This window comes from Lethenteron reissneri, chromosome 28 (genome assembly GCF_015708825.2).
Source record: "Lethenteron reissneri isolate LAM-NWPU_2019-01 chromosome 28, ASM1570882v1, whole genome shotgun sequence".
NCBI lineage: Eukaryota > Metazoa > Chordata > Hyperoartia > Petromyzontiformes > Petromyzontidae > Lethenteron > Lethenteron reissneri.
This window is the reverse complement of record NC_083806.1, coordinates 9,538,569-9,565,925: the sequence shown is the minus strand read 5'-3', so window position 1 is coordinate 9,565,925 and position 27,357 is coordinate 9,538,569. Positions and strand designations below refer to the sequence as shown.

General features: G+C 44.4%; 2 protein-coding genes across 14 annotated transcripts in view; both read left to right on the top strand.

Annotated features, from left to right (window-relative positions):
• Positions 1 to 229: 229 nt before the first annotated feature.
• Positions 230 to 5,168, top strand: LOC133348929 (N-acetyltransferase 8-like). 6 transcript variants are annotated; one of them, XM_061562063.1, is made up of 4 exons: positions 267 to 314; positions 1,915 to 1,985; positions 3,058 to 3,216; positions 3,915 to 5,168. In XM_061562063.1, exon 4 carries the CDS (start codon positions 3,917 to 3,919, stop codon positions 4,673 to 4,675), a length of 759 nt encoding a protein of 252 aa, XP_061418047.1. In that variant the 5' UTR covers positions 267 to 314; positions 1,915 to 1,985; positions 3,058 to 3,216; positions 3,915 to 3,916; the 3' UTR covers positions 4,676 to 5,168. The 6 variants fall into 6 exon arrangements, with proteins under 6 accessions (XP_061418051.1, XP_061418046.1, XP_061418047.1 ...); XM_061562062.1 differs by lacking the exon at positions 1,915 to 1,985 and having other exon boundaries at positions 253 to 314; XM_061562064.1 differs by lacking the exon at positions 267 to 314 and having other exon boundaries at positions 1,973 to 1,996.
• A 10,483-nt stretch (positions 5,169 to 15,651) lies between these two features.
• The window catches only part of LOC133348926 (RILP-like protein 1), a 46,314-nt gene continuing 34,608 nt past the window's right edge, over positions 15,652 to 27,357 (top strand). For 3 of the 8 annotated variants that reach the window (XR_009755854.1, XR_009755855.1, XM_061562051.1), the window contains exons 1-4: positions 16,238 to 16,261; positions 17,695 to 17,884; positions 20,486 to 20,662; positions 25,147 to 25,303. Coding sequence is in view for 6 of the 8 variants with exons in the window: in XM_061562051.1 (XP_061418035.1) it covers positions 16,260 to 16,261; positions 17,695 to 17,884; positions 20,486 to 20,662; positions 25,147 to 25,303 (526 nt within the window). In the remaining 2 variants the exon portion in view is untranslated. Of the gene's footprint in view, positions 16,136 to 16,190; positions 16,262 to 17,691; positions 17,885 to 20,485; positions 20,663 to 25,146; positions 25,304 to 27,357 lie in introns of those variants that run through there. The other 5 variants (XM_061562053.1, XM_061562057.1, XM_061562055.1 and 2 more) reach the window with 4 other exon arrangements.

Sequence of the window (27,357 nt, the reverse complement as noted above, 5' to 3'; positions counted from 1 at the left end):
AAAAGTGTGTTCACCAGTGTTATCCATGCTGCCTGCTGTTCCGTGCATGATCGTTCATTTCTCTCGTTTCTTATCATTTCTAAGACCTCTTTAAAGTTACTTAACTATAACTTGTTCTGGCCAAATGCTATATATAAGCACCAGTGCCAAGTTTTATCATGCGTTGCACTTCCGTGGACATTACACAACATTCCACGTGGTTCGGATGGGGGTGGGGGGGTTGAGGGGGTGAAGGGCGAGGTCCAACAGGATATCTAATCCGTGAAAAAAACTCCGTAAGAAGTCCGACTCTCCAGCCGGGGCCAACCCGATCGGTAAGTACGATCGGGCGTTTTTATATGCTGTGTTGAAGGCTCGTTGCCCGAAACGTCGTATTTTCCTTTTGAAGGCAGCGTTACTGACGAATGCATTCACTTGTTCTTTGGTTCTTGCGGTAAAGTCACGTAGGTAGAAATAAAATAGAATAAATCACGACGTTTCGATCGCAACACAAGCGAACTTCATCTGGTGGGACAACCATAGCAAGAAAATTCTGAAGTCGGCTTGTGTTGCGATCGAAACGTCGCGATTAGTTTGATTTAATTTCTACCTACGTGACTTTTACCGAAAGAACCAAAGAGTATGGATTCCTGCAGTCAACAAAAGCTTCAAACCAAGATTATTGACTTGTTATTTAGGCTTCGTGTGTAACCATTGCCGATGCAGTGGTGCGTGACGTAAAATAATATAGTTTAGTTCATTCAAATCTGTAAATCATGAACCAATCCAACAATGATACCGTGGGCTGGAAAACAACAACGCTGTTTCGTCTTCTTGGTTCTTTCGGTAAAGTCACGTAGAAGGGAAATAATAAAATAATAAAAATACAACATAATAAAATAATTTATTTTGATTATTTTATTATTTCCCTTCTACGTGACTTTACCGAAAGAATCAAGAAGATGAATCCCTGCAGTCACGAAAGCTTTAAATCGAAATTTAAAGCTGTTACGTGTTATACTGCTCGTGCTTTTTTTAATGCAATAAAATAAAAATGATCACGCGTTAACTAGGGGACAAAATCCGTCTCATTATTTAACAATCAGAAAAAAATTCGTTTTTTTTAAACCAAATACATTCACATAATGCATATATTGTTTTCACTACTGTACAGTGTTTGAAAGGAAACATTGTCTACTTATCGACGGTATCGTGTCGTTGAGATCATAAACAACGACACGAATGGCAGACATCCCGGTCGCTTGATTTGCCATCGTAATTCTGAATTGCCGCAGCAGCAAGCAACAACAACGACACGAACTATCTTAATTTTGGAGCTTTCGTGACTACAGGAATTATTCTTTGGTTCTTTCGGTTAAGTCACGTCTAAAGATAATTTGCTATTATTTTAATTTATTCATTTATCTTTAGACGTGACTTAACCGAAAGAACCAAAGAATAACGACACGAACTCTATCTCCAGAAGTTCTCTCTCGTGGCCAGCAGAAGCTCCGGGACATTGCCCCCCCCCCACCCCCCACTGAACTTAGGGGCCGTCCATAAATGACGTCACGCGATTTTGGACGATTTTTGACCCCCTCCCCCCCTAGTCACACGGCGTCACAAAAAGTCAGACCCCCCCTCAGATATGACGTCACAAAGCTCTGCCCCACCCCTCCAACAATATTTCTATTTTGAAAATAAAACATGCTTCAAATCGCTTTAAACTATTGTCATTGTAGTGCGTATTTAATATGGTGCTGCACTCTGATGTTGTAGGAGAAAACATTTATTAAAACGTCTATTTTAATTAAGTAGAACGTGTTGTCTATATTTATTTAAAGTTGCGCATTTTGATGCGACGTCACATTTCTCAAACCCTCACCCCCCTCGTCACACATCGTCACAAATGTCTGACCCCGCCCACCCCCCTAGGTGCGTGACGTCATTTATGGACGGCCCCTTATACGTATTGGCCGTCTTACGCAGTGGTTCTTCTTCACCTGGTAGGGTACAGGTATCCCCTTGGGGTTGCGAGATGCCCTATTCTGCAGGTGCGAGACATTAGCCAGATTGCTTTAGAAAGTGTAAATTGTCGAAACAACAAACTTAGCACTGCTACTATGTGTCACCGAACCCCACGTATTTATTAACATTATACAAAAAATTGTTAACGAAAACCAACGATCTTCTTGGTTCTTTCGGTAAAGTCACGTAGAAGGGAAGTAATAAAAATAAAACATAATAAAATAGGTGAACCTGAAGACGGCTGCTTGCGTTGTAGCCGAAACGTCGTGAGAATTATTTTATTTTATTATGTTTTATTTTTATTGTTTTATTACTTCCCTTCTACGTGACTTTACCGAAATAACCAAGAAGATGAATCCCTGCAGTCACGAAAGCTTTAAATCGAAAAAGAAAACCAACGAGTTTGCAAGACTGCAGTGTAAAGGCTAAATAAGAATCACTGCCACACACACAGAGAGAATAAGAATAGCAGCAGTGACATCGTGTTGATTCTAGATTTGAAGCTTGCGTGACTGCAAGGATTCATACTCTTAGGTTTTTTTCGGTAAAATCACGTAGGTAAAAAATAAATAATAAAAATAATAGAAATAAAATAATAAATCACGACGTTTCGGGCGCAACACAAGAAACAATTGTTTCGTGCTGTGGTTGTCCCACCTGATGACGGACGCTTGTGTTGCGCCCGAAACGTCGTGATTTATTATTTTATTTCTTTAATTATTATTAATTTTAGTATGTATTTTTATTATTTATTTTTTACCTACGTGACTTTACCGAAAAAAACCTAAGAGTAAGAATCACAGAATAAGAATAGCAGCAGTGACACAGGACTTGGCTTTATCCATCGCTCCACCCCAGGGCATTGATTGGTTCAAGTTCAAGTTCATTTATTAGGTATAGCCCTGTGAGCCATTCAGCTCTTGGGGTCATCACCGACGCGCGTGTTACGTTTGCCATGTACGTTGAACTTCGTTCGCACCGTACGTAGCCAACCTTGCTAATCCGCGTGCATGCACGTACGCGTGCTGAATTTCTTTCGCGCTGTACAAGGCCAACATTGCTCATCTCCGTCGGTGCGTGGGTGATCGATCACTGGCACGTTCATCAGTTTCGACTTGGCAGTGTTTTGGGTGGCGGGGGAGGTGACACATCTTCGGCGTTGACAGGGGCAACAGAATACAGGGACCAATAGCGTCCTGTACGATTTAAGTAAGTGTTTGCGGTGTCGTCGTTGTTATACTGTTTAAACATATACTGTATATATATTTGTATACGTTGAGAAAAGCGCCTAACAAGTGCACTGTTGTTGCTACTGCGATCGTTGAGCGATGCTCACCCACCAATCCCCATCTCCTATGTATGGGATCTGACAATAATACACATGTTCATATGTTTCAACGCCAAATAGACACCGATTAGAATGCATCAAGTCTGCTCTAACCGCACGTATTTGCGGTACAAACATATACAGTACTTCATCTTCTTGGTTCTTTCGGTAAAGTCACGTAGAATAGAAATAATAAAGTACGTGACTTTACCGAAAAACTCCAAAAAGTATGGATTCTTGCAGTCACGAAAACTTCAAATCGAAAAATGCAATACAGTTATTGAAGTACATTCACAATTAATGTAGTCTATAGAATGTATTTTTTTATTGAAGTATGCATATTTCTACAATCACGTAAATAACGGTTATTGTGGATACATCAGGAACAGCATTAAGTTTGCATGCATAACATAACCATTATTTCAATGGCTGGGCTCAAACACGCAAGTCATGCTACACGATGAAGAAAAGATCTTTGTAATTTATAGTTATTTTTTGAGTGAATAAATACCATGCAGCACAAATATTTCTAGAGTATGAAATAAATTTGTGTTTCTTCCCCTCCCCCCCTCCTTCCAAGCAATGGAGGCCTCTCATACCACCAAGAGAGCAAAGCGTGCTTCTGCCCTGCAAAAGCAGACGGGAGCACTTTCTTTTCACATCCGACCGTACGAGGATAAAGATTTCCATCGTGTACGTGAGCTCTTCTGTCAAGGAATGATGGGACTGGCACGACCCCTATTTTACAGCACAGTGAGTCGCCCATCAAATCTGCTGATAATGGTCGCCACTCTGGCTCTGATTTACATCTGTACCTCCTCACTCTTGGCTGCCATCGGAGGAGTAATGTCGGTGCTTCTTGCCCTCTACTACTGCTGCTGGTTTGCGTACAGCTCCTACGTGACGGCCATGCTGAACTCACAAATGGCAAACATACGGGAGCATTTTGTGGAGCGTCCCGGCTCCTGTTTCTTGGTGGCTGAGACCACCTGCTGCGACGAAACCACTGGAAGGGGCGGAGGTGGAGACGTCGTGGGAACTTTGGCGCTAGTTTCAAGCACGCAGGACCCCGGTGCGTGTGAGATGTTCCGCATGGTGGTAGACGATCGCTACAGCCGACGTGGAATCGCCTCGTGCCTCGTCGACGCGGTGCTGCAGAGGGCACGGGAGCACGGGTATCGCCTCTGCCAGTTGAAGACCACGATGGTTCAGCGCCCAGCCATTGCCCTGTATAAGAAGAAAGGTTTCGTCATCACAAAAGAAGCACTGTACACGAATGGACATTCATTTTTCATGCTTCTGATCAAATTGATCATTTACGAAATGGAATATGTTTTTTGAAGGCTTTCAATGATCAAAAGCATTTCTGCAATTGCTGAAACGTGGTGTGGTATCAAGAACAAAAATGACGGCTACGTTTTTCTTGACTATCCTAATGAATATACGTGAAGTTTAAATGATTTCGGTGTGAAGAAAAAAGAGTGGTTAATGATGCGTTGGTAATCATTTTAGCAAAAAATTTTTTTCAAATAATATATTTTGCAGTCAGTGGCGACTGGACATTCGGAGTGAGTGGGGATAAGCCACACCAGTCGAAATAGATAAAATAAAAAAACACAAACGCGCACATTTTCAAATGTGTACATTGAATATCACTTAACGATTTACACGAGCCACTAGTGTGAAAGTTGTGCCTGGGGCTCCGATACACCAGAGTTGAACTATTTTTGGTAATTATATTAACATCAGCACTTATAATATATAATCAGTTCATATTGTGTACGACGGTTTACGACCAACGAGGTGTATGCAACACAACGATTCACGATTCAATAAAACTTAACACAAATCCACTTCGTGTCGCATCGTCTGTAATCTACACCCTACGAAGTTCACTTCACGCAGCTCCGTCCCATGTCACTCACGCCCGTCAGCTCCCCACACCGATCCCGTCATTTCCCCAGGGCTTCCTCCCTTGACCCTTCGCTCCAGTCCTCTTATACCCCATGTCTCTTTCCCAAGGACCGGAACACAAAAATAACGAGAATTGTTTCAATTTATTCTTTGGTTCTTTCGGTTAAGTCACGTCTAAAGATAAAATAATAAATTAAAATAATATTATTTTAAGTCACGTCTAAAGATAAATTAATTAATTAAAATAATATTATTTTAATTTATTATTTTATCTTTAGACGTGACTTAACCGAAAGAACCAAAGAATAATTCCTGCAGTCACTAAAGCTCCAAAATTAAAATTGTTTCAATTTTCGATTTCGGTAGTAAGTAAAAAAAAAACAACTCAATATTTCAAGAGGCACAATTGCACTTGTGAATAACATCACCAAGGGGTCCTTGATAGAGCCACTTGCGATTGGGAAGCCGCGGGTTGCTGGCCCCTTTGCCTTCGCCCCATCTCTTCTCTCCTGCACAATGCACGGGCATAATGACTTTAAATCCCCCGCCAAACCTCCTACGCATTTCACAAGTAATACTAATCGCATATCTGCATTTCCCATAAATGTGCTAAATTCCTCTTGATATGCACATTATTTTGTCAAGGCGCCCTTCCCCCCTCCATCCCAGCTTAAATAGTCGCTCCAAGCCTGGAGTGTGTCATTCAGACTCTGTCTACTTGACAGACCTGTTCTCCACTTGAGGACGGCTGCTTGCGTTGTGGCCGAAACGTCGCGAGAATTATTTTATTATTTGTATTATTTTGTTATTTCCATTCTACGTGACTTTACCGAAAGAACCAAGAAGATCTTCTCCCCTCGTTCACAGCACCCCACGTCACCCTAGGTCGGCCGTTGGTCTGTCCCCTATCTGTCATCACTTTGTGTCAACCTCACGTCACCTTCTATCAAAGTCACGTTAGGGGCCGTCCATAAATGACGTCACGCGATTTTGGACAATTTTTGACCCCCTCCCCCCCTAGTCACACGGCGTCACAAAAAGTCAGACCCCCCCCTTAAATATGACGTCACAAAGCTCTGCCCCCCCCCCCAAAATAAAACATGCTTCAAATCGTTTTAAACTATTGTCATTGTAGTGCGTATTTAATGTGGCGCTGCACTCCGATGTTGTAGGAGAAAACATTTATTAAAAAGTCTATTTACTTAAGTAGAACGTGTTGTCTATAGTTATTGAAAGTTGCGCATGTTGACGTGACGTCACATTTCTCAAACCCCCCCGCCCCCTCGTCACACATCGTCACAAATCTCTGACCCCCCGCCCCCACGAGGTGCGTGACGTCATTTATGGACGTCCCCTTACCACACATTTTCAACTCACGATGAGCAGTTGCTACCCCCTTGTGGTAATGTTCAAGGAGGTGTTCAGGTTAAAAGAAAAACCAAACGTGCACATGCATGCGAATTAACGTCATGCAGATTACACGAAAAGTGGGGCTGACTTCCCTTGGACGATGGTCAAGAATCATTTAACGGGATTGGCAGCCGGGGAACGCAACGCGACTTGAGACAATATAGGCACCGGGGAGATGGAGTGATGGAATCGGTTCATTCTCGAGTGTTTTTTTGGGGGGGTTAGTTCGCGTAAAGATAAATGTGTCTCTAAACCACGCCACAACCGACACAGCCATTCAGTAAAGTTTGTCACGTAAACAAAAATGTGACAATTCGTTACTATTTATAATCAACGTTTTTGGGTTTAGATCGCGTTATTTATAAATGTGTCGTAACCCTCCACCACCCGACACGGCCAATCAGTAAAAAAGTGTCACGTTGACAAAAGACAAATAGTTCACTGCTTTAGCCCACCGGTGTGTTGAAGCGAATTGCCATATGATGCTGGATGCAATTACCAGCGAAACGTCGTACTACTCAAAAATTGTAAATGTTGTGGTTTCACGCTTCAACACACCGGTGGGCTAAAGCAGTGAACTCTTTGTCTTTTGTCAACGTGACACTTTTTTACTGATTGGCCGTGTCGGGTGGTGGAGGGTTACGACACATTTATATATAACGCGATCTAAACCCAAAAACGTTGATTATGAATAATATTGGTCGCGAAAGCCTACGTTTTAATTCGTTACTAGTTCAGCACACCGGTGTGTTGGAGAGTAAACTCACAAAACAAATCTCTATTGTGGATATTGATCGCAAAAGCCTACGTGTTCAACTGGTAAATCAGTCCACGTGCAGGAGTTGGCATGGATTATCGCATCATAAGATCGTGAGAGGTGGCAGCGACTTGGCTGAGGCCTTCATGCAGCAGTGTATTGATCATTGCCGCTGCTGATGATGATGAGAGCCCATTCGATCAGTTCGTGCGCAGAAGCGAGACATTTTGGCATCCGCTGGGACTGTGACGAACGGAAACGCCATGGGGAAATCAGAAATGCAGAGAAAATTTGACTGAAAACGTGTAAGCTGATGATGATGGGGGGTGGGGGGGGGTTAAACCTGCAAGGGGAAGACCATTGCCAATTATAACAATAGCCCATTGAAACTAAGTCCTCTCTTGAAATTGCAGAACGCAAACGTACATCATAATAAGGGTGTAGTGAAAACAGCAGAAATGCATGGGAGTGGTCTCACTTTGTAATGGAGATGAAACTAACTCCTCTTACTCTTTAGTTCCTTCAGTAAAGTCACGTAAGAAAGAAAATAAATTAAATAATAGAGGACGACGTTTCGATTGCAACACAAGCAACCGTCATCATGTAAAATACAGACACGGAGACACACAGACAGACACAACATAGACACACAGGTCTCTGTGTGTCTATGTTGTGTGTCTCTCTCTGTGTGTCTCTGTGTTGTCTCTCTCTGCTTGTGTGTCTGTGTGTGTCTGTGTTTGTCTCTCTCTTTCTCTCTGTCTCTCTGTGTGTCTCTGTGTTGTCTCTCTCTGTGTGTCTGTCTGTGTGTCTATGTTGTGTGTCTCTCTCTGTGTGTCTATGTTGTGTCTCTCTCTCGCTGTGTGTGTGTCTGTCTGTCTATGTGTGTGTCTCTCTCTGTGTGTCTCTGTGTTGTCTCTCTCTGTGTCTATGTGTGTGTTTCTCTCTCTGTCTCTCTGTGTCTATGTTGTGTCTCTCTCTCGCTGTGTGTCTATGTTGTGTGTCTCTCTATGTGTGTCTATGTTGTGTCTCTCGCTGTGTGTCCATGTTGTGTGTCTCTCTCTGTGTGTCTCTGTGTTGTCTCTCTCTGCTTGTGTGTCTGTGTTGTCTCTCTCTGTGTGTCTATGTTGTGTGTCTCTCTCTGTGTGTCTGTATTGTCTGTCTCTCTCTGTGTGTCTGTGTGTGTCTCCGTGTCTGTGTTTTGTCTCTCTCTCAAATGTAGTTCTACCTGATGACGGTTGCTTGTGTTGCAATCGAAACGTCGTATTCTATTATTTAATTTATATTCTTTCTTACGTGACTTTACCGAAAGAACCAAAGAGTAATTCGTGCAGTCACGAAAGCTTCTAATCAAACTAACTCCTGTTTTTTTTTGGTAATTCATCATTTATACCGACTTATGATTGTAGTTCACCAATATTGAACGCTGTAAATCCGCACGTGTCAACTCCGTGCGCATTAATTCTAGATTTGAAGCTTTCGTGACTGCAAGGATTCATATTCTTAGGTTTTTTCGGTAAAGTCACGTAGGTAAAACATCAAAATTAATAAAAAATAAAATCTTTATTTTATTTTAATTAATTTTGATTTAATTTTTATTAATTTTGATGTTTTACCTACGTGACTTTACCGAAAAAACCTAAGAATATGACTCAGTGCGCATGTCAAGTGCCACGTGGTTGTCGTGCTCTGCCCGCAATCACCAGGGGGAGACATCTCCGCATGTCATCGCATCGGTGGATACGTTCCACGTGTCGATTCAAATTAAAGGCCTTCCAGTATCGATGCCGATTGGAAGGTTAGGAGTCATCGATTGCCTTTGGGGCCGTCCATAAATGACGTCACGCACCTGGAGGGGGGGGGGCAGACATTTATGACGATGTGACGAGGGGGGGGGGGGTGAGAAATGTGACGTCACATCAAAATGCGCAACTTTAAATAAATCACAAAAAGTCAGGCCCCCCCTCAAATATGACGTCACAAAGCTCTGCCCCCCCCCCAAAATAAAACATGCTTCAAATCGTTTTAAACTATTGTTATTGTAGTGCGTATTTAATGTGCCGCTGCACTCTGATGTTGTAGGAGAAAACATTTATTAAAAGTCTATATAATTAAGTAGAACGTGTTGTCTATATTTATTTAAAGTTGCGCATTTTGATGTGACGTCACATTTCTCACCCTCCCCCCCCTCGTCACACATCGTCACAAATGTCTGACCCCCCCCCCCTAGGTGCGTGACGTCATTTATGGACGGCCCCTTATAGCTCATCGGATTCCTCCACTATAAATATTTAAATAAAATTTAAATTCCTACAGGGGGGAAGTGACGTCGATTCAACCCCCCCTCTCTGTGGGGTCGCACACGATTGGTCGGTCCTTCAATGCAGTTCGACCAATCAACGGCCACAAGCGCGCGCAGGCACGACGCGCTCTCGCGATTGGTCGGGGAGCGAGCCAATCGCGAGCGCGACGACCTGCCGTGTGCTTATGCGGTGTAGGGAATGTAAGAGCACAACGGTTTGCAATTTGTAGTGCAGTTCAGGACCAGAATTTTATTTGGGTCGCGGGAGGAATCCGATGATCTCTAAAGCTCTTTATTTCACACATGTCCAGTAGGGGCGGGTTAACAAGTTACAACAACAAACGCACGTTCGACAAATTACACCACCGTGTGTGTGTTTGGCCTTGAAAGGAAACAATACGTTCTTAATTGAGTTAAATTAACCATCTTCTTGGTTCTTTCGGTAAAGTCACGTAGAAGGGAAGTAATAAAATAATAAAAATAAAACATAATATTATATTATTTTATTATGTTTCATTTGTATTATTATATTATTTTATTATGTTTTATTTTTATTATTTTATGACTTCCCTTCTACGTGACTTTACCGAAAGAACCAAGAAGATGAATCCCTGCAGTCACGAAAGCTTTAAATCGAAAATTTAATTAACCAATAAATCCCATTGCAATTCATAAAACGTTGAAATATTCAGTTGATTAATTAGTGAACAACGATGCTATCTATAACGTATGGGATTATGTTACCACTACAAATTACGAGCCTTTTATTTTACAATATATTCAACAAAATTCAGCTATCCACCTCTGGCTTAAGACTATTAAACTGGAATTCACGTTCCCGATTTGAAGTTTTTGTGACTGCAAGGATCCATAGTCTTGGTTATGTCGGTAAAGTCACGCGGGTAAAGAAAATGATAAATAAAAATAAAGATACAAAATAAATAATATTAAATCACGTTTCGATTGCAACACGAGCAATCATCATGCATAGCCTCCTGGCATATCTACCTCTTTAGTATAAATGTTCTTGCTGTGGTGTTCACACCTGATGATGATTGCTTGTGTTGCAATGGAAACGTCGTGATTTAATTTGATTAATTTTTTATCTTTCATTTTATTTTTATTTATTATTTTCTTTACCTATGTTACTTTACCGAAAGAACCAAGAGCATGGAATTTACGTCTCATATATTTTCAGAAGTGTTGTCCCACGTTTGGAACAGGCTGCTGATCCCCCAATAAACATACTGTAGGACAAGGTTTGTTCAATGTTGGGCCAACGTTGCATGCTTACTGGGCCCGCATCATCATCATCATCAACACGTCACAATGGGTGGTGTCACGTGACAAATGACAGGTGCGTGTGTGAATAATAAAAAAACTTCAATATGTTTATTCCATTCGAGGAAAGTGGTTGCCCTATGTGAATCCAATTCATCTGGCTCATTAAGGATTGCTTCGTGACGTTATATATTAAGGACCACCGCCTCGCATTCTCGTGCATTGCGGCTCTTGAATTATGGAGGGTTTTTTGTTGGTCTTCTTGGTTCTTTCGGTAAAGTAACGTAGAAGGGAAAAAAATAATAATAAAATTCTCACGACGTTTCGGCCACAACACAAGCAGCCGTCCTCGGGTGAAGAAACAGAGCTGTTTCTGAAACAGAGCTGTTTCTTCACCTGAGGACAGCCTCTTTCCGACAGCTCTGTTTCTTCACCCGAGGACGGCTGCTTGTGTTGTGGCCGAAACGTCGTGAGAATTTTTATTTTATTATGTTTTTTTAATTATTTCCCTTCTACGTGACTTTACCGAAAGAACCAAGAAGATGAATCCCTGCAGTCACGAAAGCTTTAAATCGAATTTTTTTGTTTATTTTACCGAATTCTAATAAAATTATCTTCTTATGTTGGTTGCCTGCTACTTACTGCCCGACGCAAAGACCCAGCCCCGAAAAAAACGTAACAATTCCACCACTTGCTCTCGCGGAATGGAATTCTCTAGTTCAATCCCAATTAAAGATCTGAATATATAACAATAAAACAGATCCCGCAGTAGTCAATCCCGTTGCGCTACGAACCTGGCCAAGCCAGAGTTCCATTCCCGGCCACGGCTACAAGTGAGATCGGTGGTCGCCTCGGTCGGCTCAGCCTCCAAATGATGAGTGCCCGATGGGGGGGGGGGGGGTTAAACATCAGCACTAAGGGGGCATTTCAGGCGGGCAGGTTTGTCGTTGAACCACACCTTGAGCAATAACCCACACGAACAACCGTGCCACGACAGTTTCTTGAAGATTACAACGGGGGATTTGTCTCTATTGTGTGTCAGTAGCAAGCGCCGAAAGCGGTACTTCTCAAACTTTTTTGGTTACTCTGTTGACCTCCTCCCCGCTGATCTAAATCCACCTGGCAGGAACAGTTCTGTATTCAAAATGTAGCAAATTATTTGGTGATGCTGCTTTTCGCGGCGGGGCACAAGCACAAATAACAAAAAAATGGACAAAACCTCAACGAATTCGTCAATAAAACTGCCGTAAAAGTTAATAAAAACAACGTTTCGGGAAATGCCCCATTGTCAGAGAACATGAAATCAATTGCCGTGACAGATGGGCCAATCGCTAATGATGTTTGTGCTACGAAGGACCATTGCCTGCAACGTTGGCCATTATATATTTTAAGGCAGTGTTGTTGATGAAAGCGTTACACGTTTTGGGAGGTATATATTTCGTGTGTGTATCTATGTCAGTCGTAGTTATTTTTGAGCAGTGCGTATGGGTGTGTCCATCAGCAGTGTGTGTGGTGTGTCTGTCAGCAGTGTGTGTGTGGTGTGTCTGTCAGCAGTGTGTGTGTCTGTCAGCAGTGTGTGTGTCTGTCAGCTGTGTGTGTGGTGTGTCTGTCAGCTGTGTGTGTGGTGTGTCAGCTGTGTGTGGTGTGTCTGTCAGCTGTGTGTGTGGTGTGTCAGCAGTGTGTGTGGTGTGTCTGTCAGCTGTGTGTGTGGTGTGTCTGTCAGCTGTGTGTGTGTCTGTCAGCTGTGTGTGGTGTGTCTGTCAGCTGTGTGTGGTGTGTCTGTCAGTGTGTGGTGTGTCAGCAGTGTGTGTGTGTGTGTCTGTCAGCAGTGTGTGTGGTGTGTCTGTCAGCAGTGTGTGGTGTGTCTGTCAGTGTGTGGTGTGTCTGTCAGCAGTGTGTGTGGTGTGTCTGTCAGCAGTGTGTGTGGTGTGTCTGTCATCAGTGTGTGGTGTGTCTGTCAGCTGTGTGCGGTATCAATAAGGGTGGGGGTGAGCCCGAAGTAATAAGTTAAATGGGTTGCGTAAACATCAGAACTTGGGGAGACAAAGGCGGCCGGGCGCGGTGCATTCCACCCCACCCCTTTGCAACGACAGTCTGTTAAAAATGCTACACGTGTGTGTAATGAGTTGTAAGTAATGAGGCTGTAGTATCTTAAGTAATGAGGCTGTAGTACGAGTCGTGTGTGTGTGTCGTGTGAGCTGTGGTGGAGGTTGTAGTTTGTCTGAGTGGTGTGTGTGGATTGTGCGCTGTTCGTGATGCGGTTGTAGTAGGGGTGCGGCGTGAGTTGCCATGAGGCTGTTGGGCACGTGGTGTAGCTGTGGTGAGGCTGTAGTCTGTGTGGTGTAGCTGTCAGGTTGTAGTCTGTGTGGTGTAGCTGTGGTGAGGCTGTAGTCTGTGTGGTGTAGCTGTGGTGAGGCTGTAGTCTGTGTGGTGTAGCTGTCAGGCTGTAGTCTGTGTGGTGTAGCTGTGGTGAGGCTGTAGTCTGTGTGGTGTAGCTGTAGTGAGGCTGTAGTCTGTGTGGTGTAGCTGTGATGAGACTGTAGTCTGTGTCTGTAGGTGACGAGGCTGTAGTCTGTGTGATGTAGCTGTAGTGAAGCTGTAGTCTGTGTGGTGTAACTGTCAGGCTGTAGTCTGTGTGGTGTAGCTGTAGTGAGGCTGTAGTCTGTGTGGTGTAGCTGTCAGGCTGTAGTCTGTGTGGTGTAGGTGTAGTGAGACTGTAGTCTGTGTGGTGTAGCTGTAGTGAGGCTGTAGTCTGTGTGGTGTAGCTGTCAGGCTGTAGTCTGTGTGGTGTAGCTGTCAGGCTGTAGTCTGTGCGGTGTAGCTGCGGTGAGGCTGTAGTCTGTGTGGTGTAGCTGTAGTCAGGCTGTAGTCTGTGTGGTGTAGCTGCGCTGAGGCTGTAGTCTGTGTGGTGTAGCTGCGGTGAGGCTGTAGTCTGTGTGGTGTAGCTGTCAGGCTGCAGTCTGTGTGGTGTAGCTGTGGTGAGGCTGTAGTCTGTGTGGTGTAGCTGTAGTGAGGCTGTAGTCTGTGTGGTGTAGCTGTCAGGCTGTAGTCTGTGTGGTGTAGCTGTCAGGCTGTAGTCTGTGCGGTGTAGCTGCGGTGAGGCTGTAGTCTGTGTGGTGTAGCTGTCAGGCTGTAGTCTGTGTCTGTAGGTGACGAGGCTGTGGTCTGTGTGGTGTAGCTGTCAGGCTGTAGTCTGTGTCTGTAGGTGACGAGGCTGTGGTCTGTGTGGTGTAGCTGTCAGGCTGTAGTCTGTAGGTGACGAGGCTGTAGTCTGTGTCTGTAGGTGACGAGGCTGTGGTCTGTGTGGTGTAGCTGTCAGGCTGTAGTCTGTAGGTGACGAGGCTGTAGTCTGTGTCTGTAGGTGACGAGGCTGTGGTCTGTGTAGTGTAGCTGTCAGGCTGTAGTCTGTAGGTGACGAGGCTGTAGTCTGTGTCTGTAGGTGACGAGGCTGTGGTCTGTGTGGTGTAGCTGTCAGGCTGTAGTCTGTAGGTGACGAGGCTATAGTCTGTCTGTAGGTGACGAGGCTGTGGTCTGTGTGGTGTAGCTGTCAGGCTGTAGTCTGTAGGTGACAAGGCTGTAGTCTGTCTGTAGGTGACGAGGCTGTGGTCTGTGTGGTGTAGCTGTCAGGCTGTAGTCTGTCTGTAGGTGACGAGGCTGTAGTCTGTCTGTAGGTGACGAGGCTGTGGTCTGTGTGGTGTAGCTGTCAGGCTGTAGTCTGTCTGTAGGTGACGAGGCTGTAGTCTGTCTGTAGGTGACGAGGCTGTGGTCTGTGTGGTGTAGCTGTCAGACTGTAGTCTGTCTGTAGGTGACGAGGCTGTGGTCTGTGTGGTGTAGCTGTCAGGCTGTAGTCTGTCTGTAGGTGACGAGGCTGTAGTCTGTCTGTAGGTGACGAGGCTGTAGTCTGTCTGTAGGTGACGAGGCTGTAGTCTGTCTGTAGGTGACGAGGCTGTAGTCTGTCTGTAGGTGACGAGGCTGTAGTCTGTCTGTAGGTGACGAGGCTGTAGTCTGTCTGTAGGTGACGAGGCTGTAGTCTGTCTGTAGGTGACGAGGCTGTAGTCTGTCTGTAGGTGACGAGGCTGTAGTCTGTCTGTAGGTGACGAGGCTGTAGTCTGTCTGTAGGTGACGAGGCTGTAGTCTGTCTGTAGGTGACGAGGCTGTAGTCTGTCTGTAGGTGACGAGGCTGTGGTCTGTCTGTAGGTGACGAGGCCGGCGCTAAAGCGGAACGACCCCGTGGAGGGGGGGCGCCTTCTCCTCGTCCCCTCCTCTGCGTGACGCCTCCCACCCCCACCACCCCCCCACCACCACCCCCCCCTCTACCACCCTCACCACCCCCCCACCACCCCCACCACCCCCCCACTCCCACCACCCCCCCTACCTCCCCCTCCACCACCCCCACTCCCACCACCCCCATCCACCACCCCTCCACCACCCCCATCCACCACCCCCTCCACCACCCCCACTCCCACCACCACCCCCCCCACCACTCCCCCCACCACCACATCCTCCCCACTCCCCCCCCCACACCACCACCCCCCTCACCCCCCCCCCTCACCACCCCCCCACCACCCTCCCACCCTTCCTCCACCCCCCCCCGCCACCACACCCCCCCAACCCCACCCCCCACCACCTCCACCACCCCCCCACCCCCCGCCCTGATGGCAGCAGCAGCAGCCGCCTGCAGCTAACGGCGCCGCCGCCGCCGCGACGGGGCGAGCGCCGCGTTCCCGACGTCCGCAGAAGGCCGCGTGCCGAACCCATTCGCTCGAGCACCGCGGAGGAGGCGGCGGCGGCGGCTATCTTCTCTATAGGGCGTCCATTTAGAGAGGTGTTGGTGGAGTAGGAGGAGGAGGAGAAGGAGGTTGTCTGGAGAGGGGAAGGGAGAGTTCGCGGCGGAGGACGACGAGGACGATGGAGTTGACCGCCGCTTGACCGCGTCCCGCAACGCGCCCACGACTTGGCACGAGGAGCCGGCGGCGGCTGTGGTGGCTGAGGGGGTGACGGTGGTGGAGGCTGAGGGGGTGACGGCGGCTGTGGTGGCTGAGGGGGTGACGGTGGTGGTGGTGGAGGAGGCTGAGGGGGTGACGACGGTGGTGGAGGTGTCTGAGGGGGTGACGGTGACGGCGGCGTGAGGAGGAGAGAGGTAAAAATAACACGCGCGGGGCACTGCAGCGGTGGTTGTTGTCGTTGTTGTTGTCGGTCGTGGCGACGAGCTGCTGATCTGCTGCTCAGCGTCGTCTTCGTCGTCGTCGTCTTCTTCGTGTCTGATGTTGTAGCTGTTGTCGAGCTACTGAGCACCACCATTGATATCGCCGGCGTCATCGTTAACTATAACAACCAGCACCACCACCACCATCGTTACCAACTATAACCACCACCAGCACCATCATCGTTAATAACTATAACCACCACCAGCACCACCATCATCGTTAACAACTATGACCACCACCAGCACCACCACCAGCACCACCACCGTTAACAACTATAACCACCACCACCATCATCATCGTTAACAACTATAACAACCACCACCACCCTCATCGTTAACAACTATAACCACCACCAGCACCACCACCGGCACCACCACCATCATCGTTAACAACTATAACCACCACCACCATCGTAAACAACTATAACCACCACCACCATTGTTACCAACTATAACCACCACCACCCTCATCGTTAACAACTATAACCAGCACCACCATCATCGTTAACAACTATCACCACCACCACCACCTCCATCGTTACCAACTATCACCACCACCACCACCATCATCGTTAACAACTATAACCACCACCATAATCGTTAACAACTATAACCACCACCACCACCAGCACCACCGTCAACATCACGAGCATCAACCAGAACTGCTGCACTACCGCCACCACCATCATCATAACCAAACATCACCGTTGTCGTTATCAAAGCGAAAAGTGCGGCACCGCTTTGCATCATCACCAAAAGCATAACATCCACCGCCATCAACTATTATCACCGTCACTGTAACCACAACCATCTCCACCGCCAACACTGGAACGAGGATAACGTTTTGTTCATTGCCGCAACTAAAGCATCACCATAACCCAAGCATCACCATAACCCAAGCATCACCATAACCCATGCATCACCATAACCCAAGCATCACCATAACCCATGCATCACCATAACCCAAGCATCACCATAACCCAACCATCACCATACCCCAACCATCACCATAACCCAAGCATCACCATAACCCATGCATCACCATAACCCAAGCATCACCATAACCCAACCATCACCATACCCCAACCATCATAACCCAAGCATCACCATAACCCAAGCATCACCATAACCCAAGCATCACCATAACCCAAGCATCACCATAACCCAAGCATCACCATAACCCATGCATCACCATAACCCATGCATCACCATAACCCAACCATCACCATAACCCAAGCATCACCATAACCCAAGCATCACCATAACCCATGCATCACCATAACCCAACCATCACCATAACCCAACCATCACCATAACCCAACCATCACCATAACCCAAGCATCACCATAACCCAAGCATCACCATAACCCAAGCATCACCATAACCCAACCATCACCATAACCCAAGCATCACCACACCACCACCACCGCATCCACTGTCACACTTCCACCGATCACGGCCGTCAACCCCATTGCCTTGTCTGCCGGCAGCAGGGACGAAGGAGACCTGGAGAAGTATCTGCTGACGAGTGGGGAGTCCGCAATGGACGAGAAGCTCAAGATGCCGGGCTCCCCTCTCGACAAGAGCCCAGAGGAGCTGGGTGCCCTGGACGTGTACGACATCGCGGCGCTCCTGGGACGCGGCTTCGAGAGGGCCTTGGCGGCTGGGACCGAGGGCGGAGAGGTGAAGTGGTTCTCAAATGCCACCATCTCTCACGCCACAACCAGTTGTGGTGATGGTGGTGGTGATAGTGGTGAACCAGTATTCCCAAAATGTGTGCATGCAATGTTTGGATTTTGGCTAGTCCCTAACCCTACAGCGGTTGTTCCTTTTTCGCAAATCAAACCAGCGGCAATCGGCTTACGTCTTATCAAAACTGTAATAACCCTCGTAAGTTACATCATGGGACTTCGTTTGCCAGTACCAAAATATACTAATAGGGTTTTTCCCTCTTTTTTTTTCTGGCAACAAAACTGACACCTTTTGCAAGGAATCATGCTTACATTAACCACAATACTTGCAGTCAAATGCAAACAAAAAACAATACTCTGATAATTTATGCATTGTCTTTGAAACTGATTGGCCCACACCAGAGACAGCTTTCTTTAGAGCCTAGTCTCATATGGTGTTCGACCAGATGACGCCTTTAATGTAAGCATGATTCCTTGCAAAAGGTGTCAGTTTTGTTGCCAGAAACAAAGGGGAAAAACCCTATTAGTATAACCCTCGTAAGGTTCAGCGTACTAATAATAGCACCAGATCTCGGTACAAATCAATACGTGCCACCGCCACGAACATAATGACAATTGCCGATGGTGGGTAACAAAGTGTCTTGAAGTAATATCCTCGGCTACAGCCACAGTAAACTAATGTTCAACTTCTAAAAACGTAAATACATATATCTGGCATCACCGCAGCTCCACCTCCTATCTCCCACCTTTTGATCTCCACTTGCAAATATGGAGCACTGCACATGTTGTCTACTCACGAGGCATTCATAAAAAAGTGTAAATGGTACTCTTAGTTCTTTCGGTAAAGTCACGTAGGTAAAAAATGAAAAAAAAAATCACGACGTTTCGGAGGCAACACAAGTCTCTGTCATCAGGTGGGACCGTCACACCTGATGACGGAGACTTGTGTTGCCTCCGAAACGTCGTGATTTTTATTTTATTTTTATTAATTTTAATTTCATTTTTTACCTACGTGACTTTACCGAAAGAACTAAGAGTATGAATCCTTGCAGTCACCACGAAAGCTTCAAATCTAGTGTAAATGGTGCTTGCTTGGCACTAAATATGAAACCTGACCCCAATCTCGATTCCATAGCAGTGGTCGGTTCCATAAAGCAACTCGATTAACACTTTCCCTTGGTGTGCTATTTAAAGTAGTCAAGGTAAAAGTGTGAACTTGTAGAAGGGCCTCCAATCGAGGGAGATGAGGTGGGAGCCCCCTTCTCTTCTATAAGGGTAAATTGACCTATTTGTCCACGCTATTTAAAGTACTGTTGTACCGAGGGGAGAAATCCACTTAATATATGTTATTGCGGCTTGCCAAAAAAAAAAACCTATAAACACAAGCCGTAGCCTTGAGGGAAATAACCCAAATAGTTGAACTGTATATCTTGTACATACACACTCAGGTTGAACAGTATGACTTCATTAGGATAGAAAAAGCCTTTATAAATGACAGGAGAGCACGCAATTATGGTATATCAATGATATCACTAGTGTGATTTATACGTGTTAATACAGCTATTTATTTACATCACGGAACATTGGGAGCTTTAAACTAATGTCTTACAGTTTGGAACACTACTGTACTGTATTTAGTTTTAACTACATCAATAATCCTAACAGCTATACTATCTTCTTGGTTCTTTCGGTAAACTCACGTAGAAGAGAAGTAATAAAATAATAAAAATAAAACATAATAGAATAATATTCTTTTATTACTTCTCTTCTACGTGACTTTACCGAAAGAACCAAGAAGATGAATCCCTGCAGTCACGAAAGCTTTAAATCGAAACAGCTATACTAGTGCTCAATCTATTCTAACAGTATATAGTAGTCATTTGAACCACAGTGCAAACTCAAACTTTTATCCCAACTCAAACTCTAGCCTTAACTTGACCGATGGATTTTCTGGAGCCCAAACGCCGTCTATAGCTCAGCCCTCAATGTAACCTTTGCCCTCATCCTCCCACTAATCATAGCCATTATTTTGACCCTTGCTCCAATACTATCACTAGCCCTGATCACCAGTCTCACTCTAATCCGAACTCTAATCCTATTTCCCCCATGTTAAGATTTAGATCAGTTTTCACTTTCAGTGCTCGGACAGAAACACATTAACGTTATCAAATGATGTGGACCTTGGTGACGATACGTACAGGGTGGCCCGAAAAGATAGTTTACTGAGATAAATGTGCATTGTTATTAATGTTTTAACATCAACATGCATTTGTCAAAATGTGAATGCACATTTTTCTGAAATGTATACAAATTAAGCTAAAGTAAGTTTTGAAATAGTTTGTTATTCTACACACTTTTTAATGTGTTCTACAAACAGAATATTGTTTTCATGCACTTTTCAAACAATTACAAAATGCATTATTACATGCAGGATGCTCTGTATGCATTACAAGTGTAATAATGTATTCTAATCTGTGAATCAATGCATATTTCTATTTGATCGTACTGTATCTAAAATATTAGATGCTTGTTTTGTTTTAGTTACGTCTTGAAGACATTTACAGTACTTCAAAGGGTCCGTTCTGATGGACAGGTGGCACGTGAGGCAGTGCACGAGCTGATGGCGCCTGTGATCCGCGTGCTGGAAATGCTGGAGGCTCTGGCTGTTCGGAACGGAGCAGACACCGAGTCTACTACGCTGCGAGAGCAACTCGAGTCGGCCAAGAGAGAAACCATTACGCTGTCCGCGAGGGACTCCCGGCACAAGCAGGTACATTGGGCACGCTCGGTCCAGACTGTACTCTTGGCCCCATGGGCATGGTAAAGAAAGGAGCATTGTACGTCAATGTGTCTCGAACGAGTATTGTGTGGCTATCATCATCACCAGCCATGACCAATACACTGACGGATGAAGGCATCTCCGAAACTGTCGCCATCTCTCAAATGTGTTACTCAACATTTATTGTCGATCGTAAACCAGTGGATAAATTTCCATATTATGTTGGCTGCCTACATAGTGGTACTTATTTAAAATACCCGAGAGGAATGATGGGCTGAGTCAACATCTGATGGGGATTTTAAACGTACCAGCTTTTGATTGTGAGTTGGGTGTTCTGCTACAGCATCACCTAGCCCAATCTATTCCTATTCTTAGGTTTTTTCGGTAAAGTCACGTAGGTAAATAATTAAAATTAAAATTAATACAGCTGTCGGGCTGTGACGGTTCCATCTGAAGACGGAAGCTTGTGTTGCCTCCGAAACGTCGTGATTTTAATTTTACTTTTATTAATTTAAATTTAAATTTTTTACCTACGTGACTTTACCGAAAAAACCTAAGAATATGAATTCTTGCAGTCACGAAAACTTCAAATCTAGAATCAATCTATTCCTAATTGTATAATTCGTTGTAAGTTTCCACAACAATGGAACAGAGAAAGAAATTACACCTACTTCATGAATTAATGGAATATAAACTGCTGATTGGTAAAAGCTAGAAACTTGTCACTGGATCCCACAGATACTAAATTAATACCTTGTGGAATTCCACGGGGTACATATGTTTGCCACGTGCCAATGCTGAAGTTGAGCATGAATGTCTCGTGCTGTATACGGATCACTGCAAGCGAGTTCCTTGGTGGCAATGTTTTTACAGTAACAGTAGCCAAGAACGAAAGGGCATTTGTAGATGGCAGATAGCTGCAGACAATATGAAACTCGGGCTAATATGTTTTTCTTTCCATCTCAGATGGGATTGATGATAAAGACTACTTGACCTTCAGATGAAGCCCTTTTGTGGCAAGTGGCTCTAATATCATCGGCGTGTGTGCGAGGGATAGGTGTCAAGATGGGCACCAGAATCTGGGTCAGTGATGTGGGCTTTGGTTTAGCGCTTGGAAAATAAATGTGGAAACATCACTGAAACATGCTGACGTTTAGTAATTCTGTATTCAGTGAGCTGCTCGCATTTCTTAAGTTAAATTATTCTAATTGACCTTTTGTTGGTGTTTGTTCTTTTTGGCGAGCTCAAGTACAGCTTTTTGAAATTTAAAAAACGATCAATCATTGCATTTTACTTAAATTATGACGTGAAAGGATATATATTTTTTTCCAATTGCATTCTGAAAAGAATACGCCTTTTTTTTTGTTTTATCCTAAACATTTCATGAAACGTTGAAGATGGGCCGGTACTTTTTTGCAATTATGACATTGCCAAAACTTTGATTTGCAACCTAGATAACACTAGAGATACAACAATTGACTTTTGACATAATCCATTCTCTAGCGTTTACTCATTAATTAAGCAAATCAACTGTCAGCACATATTGTGGACGTAATTGGCATAAATGTATAATTTATCTACCAACAGAAATCGATTTCTTCTTGACACATCCTTGGCATTACCAGCTTGGGCATAACCAGATTTGATGCTCTCTGGAATTCTGTGGCTGGATGTCATCATGCAATCACGATTTACTCACTCGTTTTGATGTCATGAGCCTCGATGATACTGGGCACGACACAACTCAATGCGGCGTGAGCCATTCCCAGTGCAGGCAGCCGAGGGCTTCTGGTTTGACGAATGTGTGGTTTACTGTGCCAAAAACAGCCTCGGATGCTATAAGTTAAAATTTTCATTATGTTCAACCAAGCCTAATGGTTCAAAACCACAGCCTTGTCTCATCTTTTGGCAAACCTGTCGATTAATCTATCACATGCCGCATATAGTTGCTCTTGCGTGGATTTGTGGCTAATTCATTACTAGAGAGTTGCAATGTGTTTGTCACTGTTGCGTTAGTTAGACTGACCACGTGTGTAATGTTATTGTCTTTACCGCATTGTAAAAGTTCGCCGCACTGTTTGAGGTGTTTATTGAGGTACAGTATAGCATTTCCTGAAATGATTGTAGGCAGACCAGTGGTTAAGTTTGAGGTTGTGATCAATGTAGTGATGTATTATCTATATTCTATATATGTATATAAAAGGGAAATTTGTGATTATGTGTGTCTGTTCAACATGTTTCGCGTACTTCCCGACATGCAACAAACTTGAAATTTGCCATGTGGGTACTTTCCAGACTGTACACGAACCCGGCGACCCGAGTTCGATTCCCGCTCACGGCCACCACCGGTGACGATTATTACAACCGGTCATGGGCCTCCCCTAGGTCGACTCAGCCTCAAACGAGTAACTGCTGTGGTGTGTGAACATCGCCACTGGGGAGACAAAGGCGGCCGGGCGTGGTCAATCCAAGTCCCGGGCGAAGCCGGGTAGTAGAGCTAGTATATTATATAAGAGGTTTCTTGAAGAAAATGTATAAAATGGCATATGGAGGCCTGTGCGTCAACTTAGGATCACTCGACAACACACTGTATCTCACCTCTCGTATGGGAAACAATGGATTATCTCTTGTAGGGTGAGATCTCGATCCACTGCTTAATGTGACTATACTTCACCATGCTGGTCAGTGCTGATTAATGTAGTGATGAGCCCAGGACCAGTTAATTTATCACTTGCCACTATTGTTAGCCACAGCAGGAAATCTTACTCAGATCGCCAGGTTCGTAGTACGGTGCGCTAACCACTGCACCGCTGCGCCTCCTAAATAGATTACTTTTGCTAGAAAAACATGAAATTCTCCATGTCTTGTAGGAACGTAGGAATATTCAGTGTGGGTTTCAGATCTGTGACAATGAAGTTTCATTTTTCGATTTAAAGCTTACGTGACTGCAGGGATTCATATTCTTGGTTCTTTCGGTAAAGTCACGTAGAAGGGAAATAATAAAAGAATAAAGATAAAACATAATAAAATAAAATTCTCACGACGTTTCGGCCACAACGCAAGCAGCCGTCCTCAGGTGAAGAACAGGTCTGTCCTTAGAACGCTGTCTTTCCGACAGCTTGGAAATATTGACCCCCACGATGGGAATGTGGAATTTCCACCACGGGCTGAGGGCCACCAATGGAGATGAGTGCCACCCAATGCTCATCTGAGCAAGGACACACTTAGTCCGAATGTCGAATGAGACAATACTGCATTGACAAGTGGAAGACAACCTAATGTCACCACACTATGAAACTCGTTACTTTGGATGCAACACAGTTAGGTGGTAGGGACCCGAGGATTTCACCCTAGAGACCTTTGCTGGTGTGAATTGTCATAACACTGTTAACAAGCATCGTCAATTGTGTCTGAGCCAGAGTGTCCAGTGACCTAATTAACCTCCCCGTGGACCCGTGGAGGCTGTGTTCACTGTGGCACATGGTTACCTGGTAAACACACCACAGTGTTTACAGGCCATGGCCACCGGCCTGTATCAGGCTATTCATCAGTCCCTGTTTTAACTGTCTTTAAGCATATTGAGACCTCTCTAAAGAAAAAAATTATTACAAAAAATATAAATTGGTGTTTTATGAAAGTGTACATTTTTGTTGGGATGCTGCCTTGTTTATAGATATATTTCATAAATAATAATTTACAGCCATATGATAATTTACTGCCAGATGAAGACCTCTCTACGTCATCTTCTTGGTTCTTTCGGTAAAGTCACGTAGAATTGAAGTAATAAAATAATAAAAATAAAACATAATAAAATAATTCTCACGACGTTTCGGCCACTACGCAAGTATCCGTCCTCAGGTGGAGAACAGGTCTGTCGAGGAGAATTATTTTATTATGTTTTGTTTTTATTTTATTATTTCAATTCTACGTGACTTTACCGAAAGAACCAAGAAGATGAATCCCTGCAGTCATGAAAGCTTTACATCGAAATCTCTGCGTCATGTCGATCATTGGGGTTGTTTCGCCAAACATCATCAACGTGGACAATGTTGGTTGTTGAGGTGGGGGTCCCTGGACTGGCTCTGATTGGCCACCGATTAGCACGGTTGGCTCCATACGGTGCGAAAGAAGTTCAACATACACACATTAAACCACGTAAGACATGTTGGTATATTGTTTCTGTTTTCTCATGGGTTGCGACCGTAAAACTATGCTCACAGTAATGGGGGTCCTTGTGGCTTTAGGTGGTACTTCCTACAAAATTATTTTGGAGCCTTTATACAAGTTACAGTTTGGCAGCCCCCAATGACAAAGAGTTTTTAATTATAAAAAAAAATATCGACAATTTGTCTACCGTATTTGGAAATGTCAGACAATATTAATGTCAGCTTCGTCTTGAAGACCACTCTTCTGCTTGTGAAGTGAAACTGCATTGCTCTGTGTCTTTGCCGACTCTTGGCCTATCTTGTTGACAGGAGCTGGAGTTGGTGGAGACGTACTGGAGGGAAAGGGAAGAGGAGATGATGGGTTGCATGACGGAGCTGCAGGAGGAGAACCGCAAACTGGACAGCGCGTTACGTCGACGGGACACCGACAGTGCCGACACCGAGGTGGAGGAGACGCAGGCGGAAGGTGAGCAGGACCAGGATCAGGCCACTCGCTCCTCTTCACACGAGTGTAAATTAGCCACGTAGCGATTTCATGGCCACGATTTGATAGATTCTTTGTCTTGTTTTCTGTATCGTTTCTTCTTCTTTGTTTAGTTTGTATGGTTTTATTTGCTTCATTGTCCTCAACGAACCATTAACATATCATACTCTTTGGTTTTTTCGGTAAAGTCAAATAGGTAAAAAATCTAATCAAATAAATGAAAACAACTAAATTAAATCACGACGTTTCGGGCGCAACACAAGCGTACTTCTTCAGGTGGGGACAACGTAGCGAAAGCACAACCACTTGATTTGATTTTTTTACCTACGTGACTTTACCGATAAAACCAAAGAGTATGAATCCTTGCAGTCACGAAAGCTTCAAATCTAGAATTAAAATATCGTTTGCATAATTTCGGTTCGTTAGAAATTGCGAATTTCCACACGCATCATTTGACGCATGGATCATGACCGTAAGAAGCAATTTTATTCGAGACACCTCTACACACCTAGTAGACAATAATACAGGCTGCAAAAACGTGTTCCACCACATAGTCCGATTTAATAGAGCGAAAGGACAACGTGGTGGTTCGAGTGTGCACCAATCACCACTGAGCCAACAAACTCTTTCCTGCAGCAGACCGGTGATGTCTTCACTGAGTTACAGACTTTTTTGTCAGCTGTAGAGTGTACATGAAACACTGCCATGCGCAAGAACAGGTCTTTGCGTGCTGGTGCCAAAGCCTGGCTAGAAAGGGTAAAGACAAACAGTGTATCGTTTATTACGTTTAATTCACACACACACATCTGCAATTGGTGTACTGCTAAGGTTAATTTAAATAGTCCTTGCCATTGGGAAAATGTGACATTGGGCTGTGAATGTCATATGGTCCTCATTTGTTTTGTCATAGCCTCCTGGCCAAAGGTCACAGTTTATTGTCAGATAATTTGAACTTCAGATTTACATTGGGCCCAGACAAAGCTGGTAAAAAAAAAAATCGTCACAACCGAATAATAATAATATTTTCTTCCAAAGAAGAATGCAGAATTACTGGCAGATGGGCATTCATTATGCTAACGCTGATAAATCACAAGGACATTTTTATACAGTCACGTAATATTCTTTACCTGTTTCACCCTAAAAAGATGTCACCTTTAACTCATTATGTTGAGGGAGAGTGGAATTCCACAAGAAAGGAACAGAGGTGGAAATGCCACCGTAGCATTTATCAAACGAGTCCGTGTCTTCATGTTTAAGGAGCAATGGATGACACATAGGTTCAATAGTGGTGCTGTAAAACTATATAAATTCCACTTTGGAGACCAGTCTTTTCCATAGCGCAGCCGCTGTTGACTTCGCACAAAGTGGTACTCATTTTATCCACATTCTATGGATTATGGGTTGCCCCCAGCCTGAGGTGCTGGGAGCAGCAGCTACTGGAATCTGAGTTTGTATTGAAGCTTTAAAACAATGGCAGAAATAATGTGCTTTTGTTTACTCCATTGAGGCTTTGAGTATAGGAAATACAAAACAGCCCCCACGTGTGTGATAGGCGTGATAGCAGTTACCATTTCTAAATAGCGCAGTGACAGCATTTGTTTGCGGTGTTTTCCCGCAGGTAGAGATGCCATAAAATGTCAAGCTATGCATTCCCTACATGGCTTGTAAGAGGCACACACCCACGAAGTTACAGTGAAAACTACATGAGCATGCGGGGTTTTTATTTTAGCCCTGACAAATGGCCAAATGCTGCACCCTTTAACTTGACACATGCTAAACCTCAAATGCTGCAACCCTTTTACATTGACACACGTGTCACAGAGCTGAAAGTTTGCATTGTGATTGCAGCTTTTGTGGCACAGGATTGTACCTTTCGGTTTTCTACATTGTGTAATATGCAATCCCTTAAGGTGTCATAATCATGCAAATACATACTACTCGCAACATTTTAGAGAGAACAGAATTTGATTTAAAAGCCTCTACATATATCCAAACAATCCCGATACACTTACTAAAAGTTTTAAACTCAATTTTAT

Coding starts and splice junctions, on each gene's coding strand:
- LOC133348929 (XM_061562067.1), top strand. CDS start 3,917: ATGGAGGCCTCTCATACCACCAAGAGAGCAAAGCGTGCTTCTGCCCTG.